This window comes from Carcharodon carcharias, chromosome 19 (assembly GCF_017639515.1).
Source record: "Carcharodon carcharias isolate sCarCar2 chromosome 19, sCarCar2.pri, whole genome shotgun sequence".
Classification (NCBI taxonomy): domain Eukaryota; kingdom Metazoa; phylum Chordata; class Chondrichthyes; order Lamniformes; family Lamnidae; genus Carcharodon; species Carcharodon carcharias.
The window spans coordinates 80,036,603-80,056,910 of NC_054485.1; the positions used below are offsets into that span (position 1 = coordinate 80,036,603).

The window sequence follows — 20,308 nt, forward strand, 5'->3', positions numbered from 1 at the left end:
TTGAACTTTACCTCTTCTAACAATAAGGCCCTTTCATCATACCAATTTTATTAGAAAGCTTTGAAAAAAAATAAACACATTGTTTGGTTTCTTCTGGCTAGGTGGTATTTTACCCACTCTTCTGACTGGTCTATTTAAAAATGCAAATTACCCCCATGTTTATTGAATTAATAATTCAAACCTACTTCTCTTCTATACATCATTCATGTTGACTAGCTAGCTTTAATCCAATTAAGGCTCACACACATAATCACAGACACCAATAAACTCTATTTGAAATATAATTTCCAATAAAATTACAAACATTATTATGTCTTCTTGACATAGACGATCAACAAGCTGAGCTTCCAGGTCTCAATGCTCCAGTTGTGAATCACGGTGACAATGGTCAGCTCACGAGGTTCCAGTGTCTGATGAACCAATCCCCAAGATGTCCATAATTGGGAACAAGTTGTTGAAGGCAAGAAGGTGTGAGGGAAAACCATCCCTGAATGTCCCTTTGACTGTGAGAGCTGACACATCACCGGTACTTGAGAAAACCTCACTTGAAGAATCAGGATCCTGATCTGAAGGATCCGGGAACAATCTCTGGAAACATATTCCCAGGAAAAATAGATCTTCATCATCAAAGCACTCAGTGTAAACAATGAGCTGTGATTCTGTTTGTCTGCTGTGATATGGAAGGATGGTCGATGATGTCCATGTTCACAATAGAACAGGCAAATCCAGTTATTCATCAATGAGGCTCTGGGAATGTCCTGCAGTGGAACACAGTAAACCCACGAGGTAAGGAATGGATAGAAACAGGACAATCGGTTCAGGGTCAGGAGGGCAGTGAAATTAGTCTGACAGGTTTTAACAGTGTCTGGGAGGGTGAGATAGGGTCAGGAGGGCATTGAAATTAGACTGACAGGTTTTAACAGTGTCTGGGAGGGTGAGACAGGGTCAGGAGGGCAGTGAAATTAGTCTGACAGGTTTTAACAGTATCTGGGAGGGTGAGACAGGGTCAGGAGGACAGTGAAATTAGTCTGACAGGTTTTAATAGTGTCTGGGAGGGTGAGACAGGGTCAGAAGGGCAGTGAAATTAGTCTGACAGGTTTTAACTGTGTCTGAAAGGGTGAGACAGTGTCAAGAGGGCAGTGAAATTAGTCTGACAGGTTTAACAGTGTCTGGAAGGGTGAGAGCATCAGGAGCAGAGTGAAAATGTTACTAATACATCAATATTGAAAATTGAAAATGTCACTTACTGAATCAGGAAGGTTCTGGAACAGAGACATCAGAAGCTGAGAAAATAAAAAAAAAGGTGAAGAACAGGATTACATATAAGAAACCGAGAGTGTGAGACATTCTATATCACTCACTGGGCCCAAGATCCATTCACTCATCGGCTCATAAACGTTTCCAGCACCAAATGAGGCCATTCGGCCCATCGTCTCCATGCCGGTCAACAAAGGTCAGACTACACTCATCCTATTTTCCAGCGCTTGGCCCATAGCGCTGGAGGCCATGGCAATGCAAGTGAATATCTAAATACTTCTTAAATGTTACGAGGGTTTCTGTCTCAACCACCCTATCAGGCAGTGAGTTCCAGACTTCCACCATCTTCTGGGTGAAAACATTTCTCCTCAACTCCCCTCTTAATCACCTCCCAGCATTAACTAAACTGACTCACACACGGTAAATGAACACAGAGGGAGTGGAGGGTGAGGGAAAGGAGGGTGAGGGACTAAAGAGTGAGGGAGTGGAGTTTGAGGAAGTGTAGCATAATTTATTGGAGAAAGACAGAGAATCCCTCTGTGGAATTTGAGTAGAATGTTCCTATCTTCTCCTGTGTTGACTCGGCTAAGAGGTGATCTCATTGAAACAGATAAAATTCTGAGAGGATTTGATGGGAAGACATTGAGAATCTCTTTCCCCTGTCTGGAGAGTCTAGATCCAGGATTCACAGTCTCAGGATAAGGGATCAGGCAGTTTGGGCTGAGATGGGGAAATGTCTTCACTCAGAGAGTTGTGAATCTTTGGAATTGTCTATCCAGAGGGTTGTGGATGATCAGGTGATGAGTACATTCAGCACTGAGATCCATCGATTCTGCAGCACTGAGGGGATCAAGGGATCTGGGAATGAAGTGGGAATGTGGAATTGTAACTGAGTTGAAGTGAAGTCCCTTAGAATCATAGAAACTTTCAGTACAAAAGGAAACCATACTGCCCATCTATCCCTGTTGGCTCTTTGAAACAACAATTATGCTTTGTCCCAGATTCCCGCTTCTTGTCTTTATCCCTGGAAGTTCCTCATCCTCAAGTAAATGTTCAACCCCCTTTTAATATTATTTATGGGATCAGCTTCCATCACAATTTCAGTTGCAGTGCTCCAGATCCCAACAACTCCCAGAGTGAAAAACATTTCTCCTCTTCTCCTCTCTGGATCACTGAGCAATGATAGTAAATCTATAACCTCTCGTTATCGATCACTCACCAGACAGAATAATTTTTCTCTATTCTATCAAAACCTTTCATCATCTGGAAAATCTCTATTCAATAACCTCTTGACCTTCTCTGTTCCAAGAGGGCAGTCTGAAGTTTTCCAAGGGTGGTTGGGAAGGTTTCAAACTAACTTGGCAGGGAAATGGGAAGCAGGAGATGCCAAGATGCACAGAATATTGGGAAAGATAGATCGCACTAGAGCAGGGAATCGGAAGTTAATAGTTGTGGTCAGAATAAAAGAAATTAATGGAGTCTAAGTCAGGGTTACAGTGCATGTGTGTGAATATACAGAGTGTGATAAATAAGATTGGTGAGTTTCAGGTGCAGGTTACTATGGGGAATTGTGATGTTCTGCCTATATCAGAGTACTGGCACAAAGAACTGCACGACTGGGCATTAAACATCCTTCGTTACAAGGTGTTCAGGAAAGATAGGAAAGGATGAAAAGGAGGAGGGGTGGTGCTGTTGTTTAAGGGAAGTATTGTAGTGCTGGAGAATGAGGATGACCCAGAGGGGTCAAGGAGAGAAGGTGTGAGGCAAGAGCTAAAGATCAAAAAGGGTGCAGTTACATTGCTCTGTGTACGCTGTAGGTCCACAAGCAATAGGAAGGATGTAAAGGAACAAATTTGCAAGGAAATTGCAGAGAGGTACAGAAATTATATTATACTTGTAATTGGGAAATTTAATTATCCAAATATAGGCTGGGGTAGTATTAGCATGAAGGGCAGAGAAGGTCGAAATCCTACATTGTGTGCTGGAATATTTCCTCCAGCAGTATATGTCCAGTCCAACAAGAATGGAGGCACAACTAGACCTGGTTCATGGGAATAAGTTGGTCCAAGTGGATCAAGTAGCAAAAGGAAAGCATTTCAAGGAGAATGATCATTGTATCATAAGGTTTAGGCTGACCATTGTAAAATTGGAATAAATGTGAGTGAAAGGTTGGCAGGAAAAACAGCCAATAGTCAACGGACTACCTGCAAAGAAGAGATAGTTCAGGCACAGCCAAGGTATATTCCCTCGAAAGGGCAAACAAACCCAGAGCTGCCTGGATGACAAAGTAGGTAGAAATTAAGATTGTGTGCTTGTGACAGGTGTCAGGCAGAAACTAACAGTGAGAACCAGGCTGAATACAGAAGGCTCAAGCGAGAGGTGAAGAAGTAAATAAGAGAAGTAAAGAGTGAGTATGAAAAGAGACAGGCAGGTAATATAAAAGGGAATCCCAAAGTCTTATATAGGCAGGTAAATAGTAAAAGGATGACTAAAAGGAGGAGTAGAGGTGATGGGGACCAAAAAGGGGTTTTACACATGGAGGCAGAGAGAATATCTCAGGTATGAAATGAATATTTTGTATCTGTCTTTACAAAGGAAGAAGGTGCCAAACAAGCCATGATATAAGAGAATGCAATTTGGATACGAGAGGAGTTTAAAATTGAAAAGGAGGAGGCATCAGATAGGCTGCCTGTACTTAGAGTTGATAAGGCACTGGGACTGGATGAGATGCACCCAAGGATAATGTGAGAAGTGAGAGTGGAAATTGCAGAGGCAATGGCCATAATTTATCATCTTCCATAGACTCAGGGGTGGTGCCAGAGGACTGGAGAATGGCAAATGTTCAAAAAAGGGTGTAAGGACCAGTCAGTTTAACTTCGATGCTGGGGAAAATTCTAGAAACATTAAATCAGGATAAAGTTAAGTGTCATGTGGACAAATGCAGGTTAATTAAAGAAAGCTAACTTGGATTTCTTAAGGGAAAATCATGTTTAACTAACTTGCTGGAGTTTTTTGAATTGGTAACAAAGAGGATTGATGAGGGTAATGATGTTGATGTGGTGAACACGGACTTCCAAAAGGCATTTGATACAGTTCCACATGAGTAACCCTGAGGTACTCCCAGGAGGATGTAATTCTACAACTTTCAATCCCTCCTATTTCATTCCCAACAATCTGTCCCTCAGTCACTTACTCTGAGCTGTTGTGTAGGTCACACTTGGTGAATCTGCAGAAGCAAAATAAATGTCAGAATGGGGAATAATCCATTATTAGAGAGTGAGAACACAACAAGTGTGAGGGAATGGAGATTGTGTAAGAAACACTCATTCCCACACATCCCTCCATCCTTACACTTTATGGAGATCCTGCTGATCTCTCCCATTCCATTGATATTCAGTAGGTGAGGATGTGAGTGTGTGTGGTGGGTTTAATGATAAATATTAAAACTGGTCTGGGCCTATCACACAAAGGATGATCAGACAGGGAACAAGACGTGTTTATACGTGTGTATCTGTGTGTGGGAATTAAATCAGATCCATTAAATACAGTGTCCTGTACTCCCAGTACTGGAGATTTCCCTAAACTCACTCTGTCCCCTCTGTTCCACATTCCCCTCTCTCTCACTCTCCCCTCTCAGTGTCCTGTACTCCCAATACTGGAGATTCCCCCACACTCACTCTGTCCCCTCAATTCCACATTCCCCTCTCTCGGATTTTTACCTCTCTGTTGCCTTTTCCAAATGAACATTTCAATTACGCCAAATATAAAAATTCCTGTGATCACTAATCCTGTTACAATTCCAGGATGCAGGAGTTGTCCACTATTTTCTGGAATTTCTGAAACACATTTGAATAATATTAGGATTGTCTCCCTGTTCCCAGATCCATTCCCATGTCTGACCGGGGACATTGGCAGGATGTGATAAGTTGTATTCCCCAGGGATCTGGCCTGGGGCCTCAGCTTTTCACCGTCTATATTCATGACTTGGATGCAGGAACAGAGAGTTGTATATCCAAGTTTACAGATGACACTAAGTTAGGAGACACAGTGAAAGGACATTGACAGATTAAATTAGTGAATTCCATCTGCCACAGTTTTCCCCAATGTAGGGAAGTGTGGGATCACCCACATTAAATCTGGGAAAGACAAATTGGACTATTTTCATCATATTGAGCGTGTAGGAGCTGTAAAAAAATCAGAGATGTGGATGGCCATGTACACAAATCACTAAAAGCTTGTTCACTGTTATAAAAAATCAATCAGAAAGGCTAATGGGCTGTTGTCCTTTATCTCAAGGGGGATTTGAACACAAAGTGAGGAAATGATGCTTCAGTTGTACAGAGCTTTGGTCAGACTCCATCTGGAGAAAGACACACACACGCACACACACACACGCACACACTACAGTTCCTTACCCCACTGATAGAGCTGGGTCTCTGCCAGGCTGCTGTGTTCAATTTGACGGGAGTATTGATCCTCATCCCCAGTATTTATTTCAATCTCTTTCTGGATCTGATGTGTCCCATCGTGGTTGGGTCGAACACCCGAGGATAGTGTCTCAGACATTACCTCCCCATTCCTTAGCCAGCTCACCTCGATGTCTACAGGATAAAACCCAGTAACCAGGCAGGAGAGAGTGAGCGGCTTGTACTGACTATTGGGGTCACTTCTGGAGATGAACACTTCAGGCTGAACTGTAATGGGAAAGGGTGAAAACACAAACAATAGACAGACACTGAATGGAATGGGAGAACGCTTTCATAGACCAGTGAAGTCAGAACAGAACATGGGATTAAAATTACTTTTTCTTTCAAAATGCTCCTTTCCAGCTTCAAAATATCTTTTTAAATTCTATACGCCTATTTCTTCTTTACTCCGTTTCCAATACTTGTTCCAGGATTCGTCAGAATCCCATTCTTCCTTAGTCTTCACTACAATGTGATTGGTTGTGACCCATCTTATTCTGTCTGGCTCTAAATTAATATAGTCCTTTCCATCAAATCCAAACCGCATCAATCTCTTAATGGAGCCGTCTTCAGTGATCTCAACAATTGTTATCCATTGGAAAATGTGGATTCCTGGCAGAGAGCAAATGATGATGAATAATCAGTGGACTGGAGGTTTATAATTGTTACACTGAGATAAAAGCAAAATACTGCGGGTGGTGGGAATCTCAAATCGAAACAGAAAACCTGACAAAGGGACAGGAATAGTCATTCTTAGTAAGTGTGACTATATCAACATAATACACTCCATTCTTAATGACAGATCCAAAATGACATCCATTGGTCCTGTTGGTCAACATGACCGGACAGCCCTGCTCGAAAGTAAGGTAAAAAGAAATGCCTGCTGGACTTGCGTAAGAGCGATGAGGTGCCACGTGATATATATTACAGGGCTTATCCTCACGGCTCGCTGCGTCCACATATGTATGGGGTGCCTAAGACACACCAAAGTGTTGTCGCCCTACGCACCATCTTATCTATAACTGGCTCCACACAATATGAATTGGCCAAATGGTTTGGTGAATTGTTACAATCAGTTTGGACCAGATTCTCCACATACATGGTGAGGGACTCCTTTGCATTTGCGAAGGCCATACAGGGCTTGTGTATTGATAGCAATGCTGTGTCCATGTGTTCATTGGACATTCCTAGTCTATTCACCAATTTTCCACTTAAGGAAGCCAGGGCTATTTACGATCTAGAACGACCACCATTGCATATTTCTGATGTGTGGATGATACATTTGCTATATTTAAATCTGCAGTTGCATGTAACAATTTCCTTACATGTCTTAATGGGCTCCAGACTGGTCTCAAATTCACCTTCGAAATGGAACAGTCAAATGAACACCCCTTCCTTGACGTGCTAGTTGAGAAATCTGTTGTGGGGGGGTCTCTACAACGGTCTACCACAAGTCTACCTTCACTGATCAATACACACACTGGGTCTCTTGCGGTTCCACATGTTATAAGATTGGCCTTATCGACAACTTCATAAATAGGGCTCGAGCCATTTGTACAGCATGCAAGCTTGATGCTGAAATAGAGCACATTAAAGCATCCTGCAGGATAATGGTTACCCTGATCAGATCATTTCACACTGTATATCACACAAACTCATGAACAGGCCTAAGGCTGTCACTTTCAGCCCTGAAAAGTGCCCAGTCTACCTCAGGTTACCCTGGAAGGACAAGGCATCTCAAAACGATGAGCAACAGGTGAAGCTAGCTGTTTCATGCTGCTACTATGCAGCAGCAACACGAGTGGTATTCACCACTAAAAGGATGCTGCCATCAAGCCAATAAGGCATTCTGCCTATCACACAAATGAGTAACGTGGTATATGAATTGCAGTGACCATGTGCTGCTAGGTATGTAGGCCATACATCCCAAAGACTGGTGGGTCATATCAAACAGCAAGTCCCTTCTGCTGTTGACAATGGGCAAGGTACAAATCATACCCAACCAGCCTGGGCTTGCAAAACTCAAAACCACAGTGTCCAACACTAGATGTGACTCTGCGATTGGACAACATTCAGTAAATAATCGACAGTGTGCTGAGAATTATGCTGACAGTCAATTTAGGATTGTTAGTCAGGCTAGCAGTGTGGTGCATTGGTGTGTACTGAAAGCTACACATATTAACACACAGGGCCCTGTTCTTTGCAGCCGAAAGAATATGTACACACATTATGCATGTTTCAGCTCAATAAAATAAGTGACAGCCATTTGCTGACTCATTCCTCAGGGCAATACCTTGACCAACCAGATTCAAGGTACCTGGTTTAAATTTCAAAAAATGCTTGGCAGTTAACTGTCAGTCACCATTAGTGGTGTATTCTCCATGGCAATGCCATTTGCCAACAAATCAGCACTCCCTTCACATAATGTATAAATTATTGTTTTCCCCCTTATATCGGTATTCTTGCGAGTGCCCTGATGAGTGCAAGACAAAAAGCTTTGACATTTCTCTTTTTTCACTAATACTCAAGCTCTGTGCTACCAAATGGCTATTTGAAGGTCATTGATGAAGCAGAGGAAGATGGTTGGGCCTAGGACATTGCCCTGAGGAACTCCTGCAGTGATGTCCTGAGGCTGAGATGACTGACCTCAAACTACCACCACCATCTTCCTTTGTGCTAAGTATAACTCCAACCAGTGGAAAGTTTTCCCCCTGATTACCATGGACTCAAGTTCTGCTAGGGCTCCTTGATTCCACACTCGGTCTAATGCTCCCTTGATGCTAATGGTAGAGTGGGGGATATGCTGGGCCATGAGGTTACAGATTGTTGTTGCTGCTGCTGATGGCCCACAGCATCTCCTGGGTGCCCTGATTTGAGTTGCTAGATCTGTTTTAAATCTATCCCATTTAGCACAGTGGTAGTGTCACACAACACGATGGAGGGTCTCCTCAATGTGAAGACGGGACTTCAGATCCACAGTGATTGTGCGGTGGTCACTCCTACCGACACTGTCCTGGACAGATGCACCTGTGGCAGGCAGGTTGCTGAAGACAAGGTCAAGTAGGTTTTTCCCTCTTGTTGGTTCTGTCACCACTCGTCACAGAACTGGTCCAGCAGCTATATCCTTTTGGCTTCAGTCAGTAGTGGTGCTATCGAGCCACACTTGGTGATGGACATTGAAGTCCCCCACCCAGGATACATTCTGTGCCCTTGCCTGACCTCAGTGCTTCCTCCAAGTGGTGTTCAACATGGAGGAGCTGATTCATCAACTGAGGGTCAAGGGGGCACGAGGTGGTAATCAGCAGGAAATTTCCTTGCCCATGTTTGACCTGATACCTGAATTTCTCTGAAAAGTAAACAGTCTCTCCAGAGATTCTAACAAGACTAATACAATCAACCACATGCAGAGCTCATGATACTGATACCGAGTGCACTCATGAACTGAGAACCCATCATGGGTTTGTATTCTGTGTCCTCCAGATTGCACAGGCTAGAACTTTGCAAGAGAAGGTAGAGTTTCTAAAATGTTCCCAAATCCAAAATCTTGGTGAATGGTGAATCACGGGAAACATTCATTAGGTTAATACAGAATCACATTTCCACTATCTGAGTTACTGTGTAAGTGCAAACAGTTAATCTGTCAGTGTGTGAGCAGCAACATCAAGGCCTCCTCCCTACACACACATGCTCAGTAGTGTTAATATCTGTTGATTGTTCTCCTCATATTCTCCATCCATGAGTGACGGCCTCTGTCCTTGATAATGTAAAATATCTCAATCAGAATAGGAAGAAGGTACTAGAATAACCCTCCATTTGTACATGATTCATGGTGTCCCACACACTGTACACCTAGTGTCACAGTGCAGTATAGCTATGGCTGGGGACCTATCCAGCCTTGATCAAACAAGACCATCAATGGATGATTCTACATCTCTGATCTTATCAGATGTCTGGTTTGTATTCTTCATTATTGTATTCAGATTCTCTCCCGCCATGTCCGATTTTGTGTTGCGGAGATCTGTGAGATGTTCCCAGAATTCCACATTGATAGCATCTGCCATGACCTGCAGCCTGGGGATGGTCTGTCGACCATTACTGCCATGATAATTAACTTGAACTCCATTGACCAGAGTAACTTTTGAAACCTCAGGAAATCCTGTGATTCCAGAGACTGCCATATATATCGTAGTCAATGAATTGGTGCCTGGAAAACAAAAAAATTAAAGGTAGCTTAATAAACATTGACACAATGTTACGGTCAGAGTGAGAGAGAACTGCTGAAATTCCTGTTCCCTTCCCAACTGTCTGTAATCAGTAAGCTTTTGATAAGAAGATTTGTGTGTTTGTGTGTGTTTGTTTCACATTTTAGAGTGTGCACAATGTGAATAACCAGCAGCAAGCTTCCTGTGGGTTTAAATAAAGAAAGATGGTTGCAAGATTAATCATTTACCCTGAAATCTAACGCTATGGCAACAACTCACACATACACACACACAAACACACACAAGCAAAGTACAGTTGAAGTGAATAGTGCACTTTTACAAGTTATAAACAAAAGGAATAGTTCATAATTCACATGATTGCCTTGTTCGGGAAAACATGTGTTACAAATCTGATAAAAAGATGTCCTGACTCTTGAAGTGTAGTTTGGGTGAATTTAACAGACAAAATGTAAGGCCACAGTTGTTTTCAGGATTCTCTTGAGGACTTCATGCAGGTCATGAAGCTGGTTACTTGTAGTCTCAGAACAAGGGAGGTCATTATGCTGCATTCTTGTTCCTAAAGTGGTACAGGTATGGAGACCTCACAATGTTATAGCCTCCAGTTCTTAAGGCATAGATATTATTGTCCTTTCTACCCTATCTTTCTGCAGACAGCAGATATAGATTAAAAGGAGATAAAAGTGACTTCTCACTACCATGTGACTTCTCACTGTTCCTTTTTGAAATTGTGGTGGTGTCACCAGGTTAATAAGCCACATCCTGGTTTATTGTTTTAAGACATTCATCCTGAGGAGGTTCAGATGATCACCTTCTTTATTTCAAAAAAGGAAACTCACCAAGGCTCCTTCGACAGCACCTTCCAAACCCACGACATCCACCATCTAGAAGGACAAGGGTAGCAGGCACATGGGAACACCATCATCATGACTTGGAAATATATCCCCGTTCCTTCACTGTCGCTGGGTCAAAATCCTGGAATTCCCCCCTAACAGCACTGTAGGTGTACCTCCATCACATGGACTGCAGCAGTTCAAGAAGGCAGCTCACCACCACCTTCTCAAGGGCAATTAAGGATGGGCAATAAATGCTGACCCAGCCAGCGATGCCCACATCCCGTGAATGAATAAAACAGAATTGGGAATGCCTTTTGATGATCTCAGATTATGTGTAATTAAGAGCTTTTCACCTGGGATGTGCCCAATTGTCTCTATTAGACAGTGAGTCGGTTTTCAAGTTCACAGGGGAGGTCATTTGACCTTGGACAATCACCTTTGTAGCACATTGTAGCGCATTGCCCACTTTATAAAGGGAAAGTTAATTCCAAAGTATGCACATTGAATAAAGCACATACTTAAAAGTGAGGAGAGAACATGACACGATAGTGCTGAGCTGACGTGTCCCAGCCACACGGGAACAAAAAGGAACCTGGATTATATTTTTTCCCTGTTTTTCCTGGTGAAGCAACAGAAACATGAACATCTCAAGCCCATACTCTGCTCTCATTCAGGTATCCACACATCCATCTTCCAACTGCTCCAGCTGCCACTGTCTGCAACAGCCAATCTTTCTGTTTCAGCTTTCAGTTCCTCATTATCCTTTTTTGGATACGGTACACTCTTAATGACTTTCTTTCGGGCCTTGAAGTTTGCCTCTCAAAAGGCTTTAGTTTAGGAACATTGTGCCTTCTATCCTTTTTCCATTTTGAACTCCCTGTTATGTGTTCTCGAACTGTGTTGGATTTTCACTAGCTTTTGTTTAAAAGGATTTGGGCATTTTAATACCAATAGACATATTGCCGTTCCTCCAGACATACAGCCTGAAGTAGCGGGCAGACAGAGAGCCTCTCTGTTGTTATGGAAGCGAAGGCCTGAACCTGGAAGTCCAGCCTCTGGACTCAGCAGTCGTAACTTTCATGGGGGGCTGTTAGGTGTGGGGGAATGGGGGTAAGTTCTAAAACACACACCTGCAGTTCACAGAGGCAACTGCACTTGTTAAAGGCTGATGTGATTAGTGGGATGTCCAAAACATGACTCGTGCAATTTAGACCTGGTTGGGGAAAGTCTAAAGCTGTCAGAGTGTTTTGGAAAAGTAAGGTACGCTTTCGGAGAGGTAAGGAACCCCTTTGCATATGATTCCAAGACACCTTATGGAAAGGTCAGGTGTCCTTTGGGAGAGGTTAGGTGCCCTTTTGGAAAGGTCAGGTGGCCTTTTGGAAAGGTCAGGTGCCCTTTTGGAAAAGTTAGGTGCCCTTTTGGAAAGGCCAGGTGCGCTTTGGGAGAGGTCAGGTGCCCTTTCAAATTTTTAAAAGTAAATGTGAATATGCGCAAAAAGTGCATAAACTCAATGGAACTGTCAATCTCATTGCAGCTGGCAACAGAACTGTCAAGTGAACTGTCAAGAGGACTGTGAAGCTCTCAAGGCATCTTAACCTCCTGCACTTTCAATATTTAAAAAACACTGTCTGCCTTATTAGAAAATATCAGTTTTTGTCTTTCTCTCTGTTGCCACAAGTCTGTGATGGATCATTACAGCGTTAGTGCTGCATGGCTGATTTCACAGCCTTTCATTATCACAGTGGGGTGCCTGTCAGTTCATAGTTTGACTGACAACTGCAAGTGGTTATAAACTCTTTGAGGTGAGACGATGAATTCAAATGCCTGTTTTTATAATGGAATAAAGGAAGTTAAATGTAGTGAATGGTTTCTTATCAATGCGAGTGTTTTTTTGAAATACTAATTCATCAATAGACACTCAAAAGCTTTAATCTCAGCATTGGTCCTAAGGAAAACCCATAATGGATACTGGATGAGTTGGCATGGTAGGTAAAAGAGAAAAGGATGGTAGATGGGGGGCATGGGTTGACAAAAGTTGGCATTAGTTGGTACAGGAGCTATAATGGGCCATGGGGAAGTGAGTGAATGGCATTAGTTAGTACAGAGGGTTAGAGAGGCCATGGTAGGATGAGTGAATGTCATTCGTTAGTACAGAGGGTATGAGGGGTCATGGTGTTATGAGTGAGTGGCATTAGTTAGTACACAGGGTATGAGGGGCCTTGGTGGGGTGAGTGAATGGCATTAGTTAGTACAGAGGGTATGAGGTGCCATGGGGGGTTGAGTGAATGGCATTAGTTAGTACAGAGGGTATGAGGGGCCATGGGGGGTTGAGTGAATGGCATTAGTTGGTACAGAGGGTATGAGGGGCCATGGTGTGTGAGTGAATGGCATTAGTTAGTACAGAGGGTGTGAGGGGCCATGGTGGGGTGAGTGAATTGCATTAGTTAGTACAGAAGGTATGAAGGGCCATGGTGGGGTGAGTGAATTGCATTAGTTGGTACAGAGGGTATGAGGGGCCATGGTGGGGTGAGTGAATGGCATTAGTTGGTACAGAGGGTATGAGGGGCCATGGTGGGGTGAGTGAATGGCATTGATTGGTACAGAGGGTATGAGGGGCCATGGTGGGGTGAGTGAATGGCATTAGTTGGTACAGAGGGTATGAAGGGCCATGGTGGGGTGAGTGAATGGCATTAGTTAGTACAGAGGGTATGAGGGGCCATGGTGGGGTGAGTGAATGGCATTAGTTAGTACAGAGGGTGTGAGGGGCCATGGTGGGGTGAGTGAATGGCATTAGTTAGTACAGAGGGTGTGAGGGGCCATGGTGGGGCAGGGTGGGTGGGTTTCTTCTATAAATTTCTGGAGCACTGAGGTTGTTTTTTGACCAGTGCACCTCCACACCCGGCACTTTGCAAACTCTTTCTGGGGTCGCCCACCATGATTCCCATTTTCACCCTCCCGACAATGTCTCCTCCTCTCTACCCCCTGGAGCCAAAACCCTAGCTCCGAGAGAACTTTTCTCCAGATAGGGTTTGTGGAGCAGGGAATTATCCTGAGCCTCTGGTCATGTCACAGCACTGAAAATTCAGGCCATGGTCTTCAGTGTGTTTTGGGCCACGTGGAAACTCAAGTTTGACTCCTGAGTCCGTGAGGAATAGTGTTTGGGTACGTTCCCTGGCTTGTTTAGATCCTTAAACACCATTCCTGCCAACCAGACCTCTGGTACATTCCCTTTGATCTCTGCTGCTTTTACCTCAGCTCCTTTACTTTTCTCTGTCTTGGCCTCCTTAAATCCTACTGGCTTTCCTTTAGCCTCTTTCACCCTTACTGGCCCTATTGTCCCCTGTTGGGACTTTGGGACTTCGTCAGCCCCCTGCAGCTGCAGAACTTTGCTTCCTCCCCTCAGTAGCTCCATCCCCGTGGGCTGTTCTAGACCCTCTAGAAACAATATCATTCTTCCTCACAAGGCACTGCCCAGCAATAGGCCGACCCTCTGCATTGGGAAGTTCAGAATGACCCCGACAATCACTACATCGATGACCAGCTTACTGTGTAACCAAACGGTAAATAAGGGAAGATGTAAACATTTGCCAGGAAGTCCTTTTACCAACACCGTGGTGTTTGTCCTGTGTTCAGGTGACATCTCTGTGTTTGAAGCCAACTACTAACCCTGAGGACAGTGATCTCTTTTCCTGGTGCCTGGGATACAAAAGACTTCATTTTCTCTTTTCACAAAAAGTTCTTGCAGCCAATGTGGTTCTCACCAATTAGGTTTGAGCAGAGGCCAATCATGTTCATGGCTGCAGACACTGTTCTGACTGCATCGCCTTCTGTTGGCTTTTTTTGGAACGACAACAATATTCCCTCATATTCCCAGACTTCACACAATGAATGAACAATGGTTGTGCCCCTGCTGGTTTACCATCCTGGTTCCTGCTTTTAAAAGTTGGTGACTGCTCTATTTCCCTTCCCTACTCTGCATTTCATTCATGCCCATTTCTACTTCATCTGGATCCACAGTCTGAAAGTAAAAAGATGAAATCAAGATACAGACTGGCAGTGGGAGAAAATAAATTTATAATGGAGGACAGGGCTCATGGTCTGAAGTTGTTGAATTCCAAGTTGATTCTAAAATGATGGAAAGTGTCTAACTGGAAGATGAGGCGTTGTTCCTACATCGTGGGTTGGGTTTCATTGGAACAGGAATGTGGGGCATGAGAACAGGATGGTGAATTAAAATGGCAACTCACCGAAAGGTCAGGGTCAGGCTTGTGCACTGCAAAGTGGTCACTCAGTCTGCGTTTGGTCTTGTCATTGTAGAGAAGGCCAGATTGTGAGCAGCGAATAGAGTGAACTAAATTGAAAAGAGTGCAATGAATTACTGCTTCACCTGGAAGGGGAGTTTGGGGACTTGGACAGTGAGGAGAGAGGAGGTAAAGTGGCATGTCAGTCCCCACCCTGCACCCCGCCACCCCCTCCCCCCCTCCTCTCCATTACAACACCTCTTATCCTCTCTTGATCTTTTCATTGAGGATTGTCAGCATGACATCAGTCATCTTGACCAGGGAACACGTGGTGTGAGTGAACACCGGAATGAAATGAAGAGAAAGAGGAATATTTGGGAGGATGAAGTGTGATACCATAGTGGGGGAACAGTCACTGTATGAACAGTCTGACTGTCAAACAGGATGATGGACAATCCAGAGCAGGATCTCCACTGTCCCTCACAGAGCTTTTTAATCACCCATTTATATAGGGTCAGGAGGATGTCGGTGGTCTGAGATAACCTGGATTATTCAACCAGGAGGGCATCACGGCTGATCCTGGGGTGGGTGAAACTTGGATTATCCTTCTCCTCTCCGTAGTGTTTTGAAGGCTTTAGACCAGGAGTGATGAAATTGTTTTGCTTCTCCCAATCGATGTGAAAAGTAAAAGTGTCCATTTGAGCCATTTTCCATTTGCTCCAAGCTTCTCTGCTCTCGGTATTTCTACATCCTGCTGTCAGGAGAGCTGGACACAAATCCCATTAGACTCTTACAGACTGTGCTGACTTTAATGGTGTAAAATATCAGGCTGGCTGTATAACAGGCGGCTGATCAAACATCACCCATTTCAAACTCTCACCAAAAGATTCAAATTAGCCCCAGAGAGAGAGAGAGAGAGTGAGAGTGAGAATGGAGGGCTGAATTCTGTACTTACCGGGAGAGACCCAGGAAAAACACAGGGAGATGGAGAAAAAGATCAGCAACATTTTGGGAATCCATTGTCCCTGTTCCAATCAGGGACTGGGAATGAAACACTCTGAGGGGCAAAGTAATCCTGTTTATAGACTGGGAAAAATAACACAAAATGTTTATCTCAAAGCTTGACCATTTCCTGATTCCAGAACCAGAGGGTGAATGATTGGATAGTTTCAGAACAATATCGAATGAAATGAATAAATAATCAATTGTCACAAGTTACCAGGAAGATCAAACTCAGACACAGTGAGATTCAGGCTGGGAAACAGAAAGTAAAAGGTGAAATCTCAGCAGGAAGCAGGATCCAGGTGTGTTTTGGGGTCAGGAAGCTGCATCCGGTGGGAAAGTGATGAAAGTTCAGATTTCCACAGGGTTGCCCCTGTAAGTGAAATGGAGACAAGTCCCTGTCCACTTAGAGCCAGTGTGGGTGGGGATGGAGCTGGGTCAGATGAAGTGTGGGACTGATTGACACTCCCCATGACAGACATTACATGAAAGTAGCTCTTGTTGTGGTCACAGACCAGGTGGACATTGAGGGGGTGGGTGTTGTTCCTGTTGATGGATCTCACTGGCAGGTCACTGGGCGTCTCGATGGCCACCTGGGTACATTGGATGGTGCCCTGAACCAGGGAGAATCCGGCAATGGAGGTGAACCCAATGCCCTCTGTGCCTGTGAAGTTGGGTCTTTTGTGAAATGCAAGTACTGTCCAGCTGTGGGAAAGAGGGCATCAGTGGCCAGCCAGATGCAGTGGCAGGCAGCTGTTTGTGAGATGTCACTAAGGTCCTCAGTTGATCCAAGGAAGGAGCCAGGAGTGAAGAGGTTAAAGGGCACAGAGACATTGGCGGTTACAGGAAGGACCTAGCGGCCATTGCTGTGAGGGTCCAGCTCTTTGGCAACAGGGTGCAGATGTCAGTGACCTTATGCCTGGAGGGTCATATTCTCCTGTGACCCTGGGTGTCAGTCATCTCCAGGTCGCTCCGTCTCTGCTGGTGAATTCTGTGTTGAGGGTATGATCTCCGTGCCCTTCCTGCCCCCTTTCCTCTCCTCTACCCTCCGGCTGTTCAGGATTCTGCCTGTCCTGTGGAGGGTGTTGTCCCTCTTCGCACAATATCTGACAGTCATGTCGCCATAGCAAAAACAGAATTACCTGGAAAATCTCAGCTGGTCTGGCAGCATCGGCGGAGAAGAAAAGAGTTGACGTTTCGAGTCCTCATGACCCTTCAACAGAACTAGGTGAATTCAAGGAGAGGGGTGAAATATAAGCTGGTTTAAGGTGGGGAGGGGTGCTGTGGGGGGTTGTAGGGACAAGCAAGCATTGATAGGAGCAGATAATCAAAAGATGTCACAAACAAAAGAACAAAAGAACACAGAGGTGTTGAAGTTGGTGATATTATCTAAATGAATGTGCTAATTAAGAATGAATGGTATGGCACTCAAGGTATAGCTCTAGTGGGGGTTGGTGGGGGCATAAAAGATTTAAAAATATTGGAAATAGGTGGGAAAAGAAAAACCTATACAAATTATTATAAAAAACAAAAGGAAGAGGGAAGAAACAGAAAGGGGGTGGGCATGGAGGAGGGAGCTCAAGACTTAATGTTGTTGAATTCAATATTCAGTCCAGAAGGCTGTAAAGTGCCTAATTGGAAGATGAGGCACTGTTGCTCCAGTTTGTGTCGGGCTTCACTGGAACAATGCAGTAAGCCAAGGATAGACATGTGGGCAAGAGAACAGGGTGGAGTGTTAAAATGGCAAGCGACAGGGAGGTTTGGGTCATTCTTGCGGACAGACCACAAGTGTTCTGCAAAGCGGTCGCCCAGTTTACGTTTGGTCTCTCCAATGTAGAGGAGACTGCATTGGGAGCAACGAGTGCAGTAGACTAAGTGGGGGGAAATGCAAGTGAAATGCTGCTTCACTTGAAAGGAGTGTTTGGGCCCTTGGACGGTGAGGAGAGAGAAAGTGAAGGGGCAGGTGTTATATCTTTTGCGTGGGCGTGGGGAGGTGCCATAGGTGGGGGTTGAGGAGTAGGGGGTGATGGAGGAGTGGACTAGGGTGTCCCGGAGGGAACGATCCCTATGGAATGCCTCCGGGGGGGGGTGAAGGGAAGATGTATTTGGTGGGGGCATCATGCTCGAGTTGGCAGAAATGGCGGATGATGATCCTTTGAATGCGGAGGCTGGTAGGGTGATAAGTGAGGACAAGGGGGACCCTATCATGTTTCTGGGAGGGAGGAGAAGGCATGAGGGCGGATGCACGGGAGATGGGCCGGAAGCGGTTGAGGGCCCTGTAAACCACCGTGGGTGGAAAACCTCGGTTAAGGAAGAAGGAGGACATGTCAGAGGAACTGTTTTTGAAGGTAGCATCATCAGAACAGATGCGACGGAGGCGAAGGAACTGAGAGAATGGGATGGAGTCCTTACAGGAAGCGGGGTGTGAGGAGCTGTAGTCGAGGTAGCTGTGGGAGTCGGTTGGCTTGTAATGGATATTGGTGGACAGTCTATCACCAGAGATTGAGACAGAGAGGTCAATGAAGGGAAGGGAATGTCAGAGATGGACCACGTGAAAATGATGGAGGGGTGGAGATTGGAAGCAAAATTAATAAATTTTTCCAAGTCCCGACAAGAGCATGAAGCAGCACCAAAGTAATCATCGATGTACCGGAGAAAGAGTTGTGGAAGGGGGCCAGAGTAGACTGGACCAAGGAAGGTTCCACATACCCCATAAAGAGACAGGCATAGCTGGGGCCCATGCGGGTACCCATAGCCACACCTTTTATTTGGAGGAAGTGAGAGGAGTTGAAGGAGAAATTGTTCAGTGTGAAAACAACTTCAGCTAGACGGAGGAGAGTAGTGGTGGATGGTGATTGTTTGGGCCTCTGTTCGAGGAAGAACAGAGGCCCGAACAATCCCCATCCACCACTACTCTCCTCCGTCTGGCTGAACTCGTTTTCACACTGAACAATTTCTTCTTCAACTCCTCTCACTTCCTCCAAATTAAAGGTGTGGCTATGGGTACCCACATGGGCCCCAGCTATGCCTGTCTCTTTATGGGGTATGTGGAACATTCCTTGTTCCAGTCCTACTCCTGCCCCCTTCCACAACTCTTTCTCCGGTACATCGATGATTACTTCGGTGCTGCTTCATGCTCTCGTCGGGACTTGGAAAAATTTATTAATTTTGCTTCCAATCTCCACCCCTCCATCATTTTCACGTGGTCCATCTCTGACACTTCCCTTCCCTTCCTTGACCTCTCTGTCTCAATCTCTGGTGATAGACTGTCCACCAATATCCATTACAAGCCTACTGACTCCCACAGCTACCTCGACTACAGCTCCTCACACCCCGCTTCCTGTAAGGACTCCATCCCATTCTCTCAGTTCCTTCACCTCCGTCACATCTGTTCTGATGATGCCACCTTCAAAAACAGTTCCTCTGACATGTCTTCCTTCTTCCTTAACCGAGGTTTTCCACCCACGGTGGTTTACAGGGCCCTCAACCGCTTCCGGCCCATCTCCCGTGCATCCGACCTCACGCCTTCTCCTCCCTCCCAGAAACATGACAGGGTCCCCCTTGTCCTCACTTATCACCCTACCAGCCTTCGCATTCAAAGGATCATCCTCCGCCATTTCCGCCAGACCCAGCATGATTCCACCACCAAACACATCTTCCCTTCATCCCCCCGGCGGCATTCCGTAGGGATCGTTCCCTCCGGAACACTCTGGTTCACTCCTCTATCACCCCCTACTCCTCAACCCCCACCTATGGCACCACCCCATGCCCATGCAAAAGATGTAACACCTGCCCCTTCACTTCCTCTCTCCTCGGCGTCCAAGGGCCCAAACATTCCTTTCAAGTGAAGCAGCATTTCACTTGCATTTCCCCCAACTTAGTCTACTGCATTCATTGCTCCCAATGTGGTCTCCTCTACATTGGAGAGACCAAACGTAAACTGGGCGACCGCTTTGCAGAACACCTGCGGTCTGTCTGCAAGATTGACCCAAACCTCCCTGTCACTTGCCATTTTAACACTCCACCCTGCTCTCTTGCCCACATGTCTGTCCTTGGCTTACTGCATCGTTCCAGTGAAGCCCAACGCAAACTGGAGGAACAACACCTCATCTTCCGACAAGGCACTTTACAGCCTTCCGGACTGAATATTGAATTCAACAGCTTTAGGTCTTGAGCTCCCTCCTCCATCCCCACCCCCTTTCTGTTTCTTCCCCCTTCCTTTTGCTTTTTCCAATAATTTATATAGATCTTTCTTTTCCCACCTATTTCCATTATTTTTAAATCTT

The 20,308-nt window shown here is 45.0% G+C and overlaps 1 protein-coding gene and 1 long non-coding RNA gene across 2 annotated transcripts; both read right to left on the bottom strand.

Moving 5' to 3' along the window:
- Positions 1-527: 527 nt before the first annotated feature.
- On the bottom strand, positions 528-4,480 carry LOC121291156. The gene is made up of 3 exons (XR_005945973.1): positions 4,451-4,480; positions 1,248-1,283; positions 528-758 (listed from the first exon to the last, which is right to left on the bottom strand). It is a non-coding gene; the product is annotated as an uncharacterized LOC121291156 (long non-coding RNA).
- A 1,178-nt stretch (positions 4,481-5,658) lies between these two features.
- Positions 5,659-11,737, bottom strand: LOC121291252 (class I histocompatibility antigen, F10 alpha chain-like). Its single transcript, XM_041212326.1, has 4 exons — positions 11,728-11,737; positions 9,634-9,927; positions 6,132-6,335; positions 5,659-5,951 (listed from the first exon to the last, which is right to left on the bottom strand). The coding sequence occupies exons 1-4, from the start codon at positions 11,735-11,737 to the stop codon at positions 5,659-5,661; spliced, it is 801 nt and encodes a 266-aa protein (XP_041068260.1).
- Between the last annotated feature and the right edge of the window lie 8,571 nt (positions 11,738-20,308).

Coding starts and splice junctions, on each gene's coding strand:
- LOC121291252 (XM_041212326.1), bottom strand. Junction 6,336..9,633: donor TGTAGAATCATCCATTGATG/GTCTTGTTTGAT, acceptor GCTCTCTGCCAG/GAATCCACATTTTCCAATGG. Junction 5,952..6,131: donor GAACAAGTATTGGAAACGGA/GTAAAGAAGAAA, acceptor TTCCCATTACAG/TTCAGCCTGAAGTGTTCATC.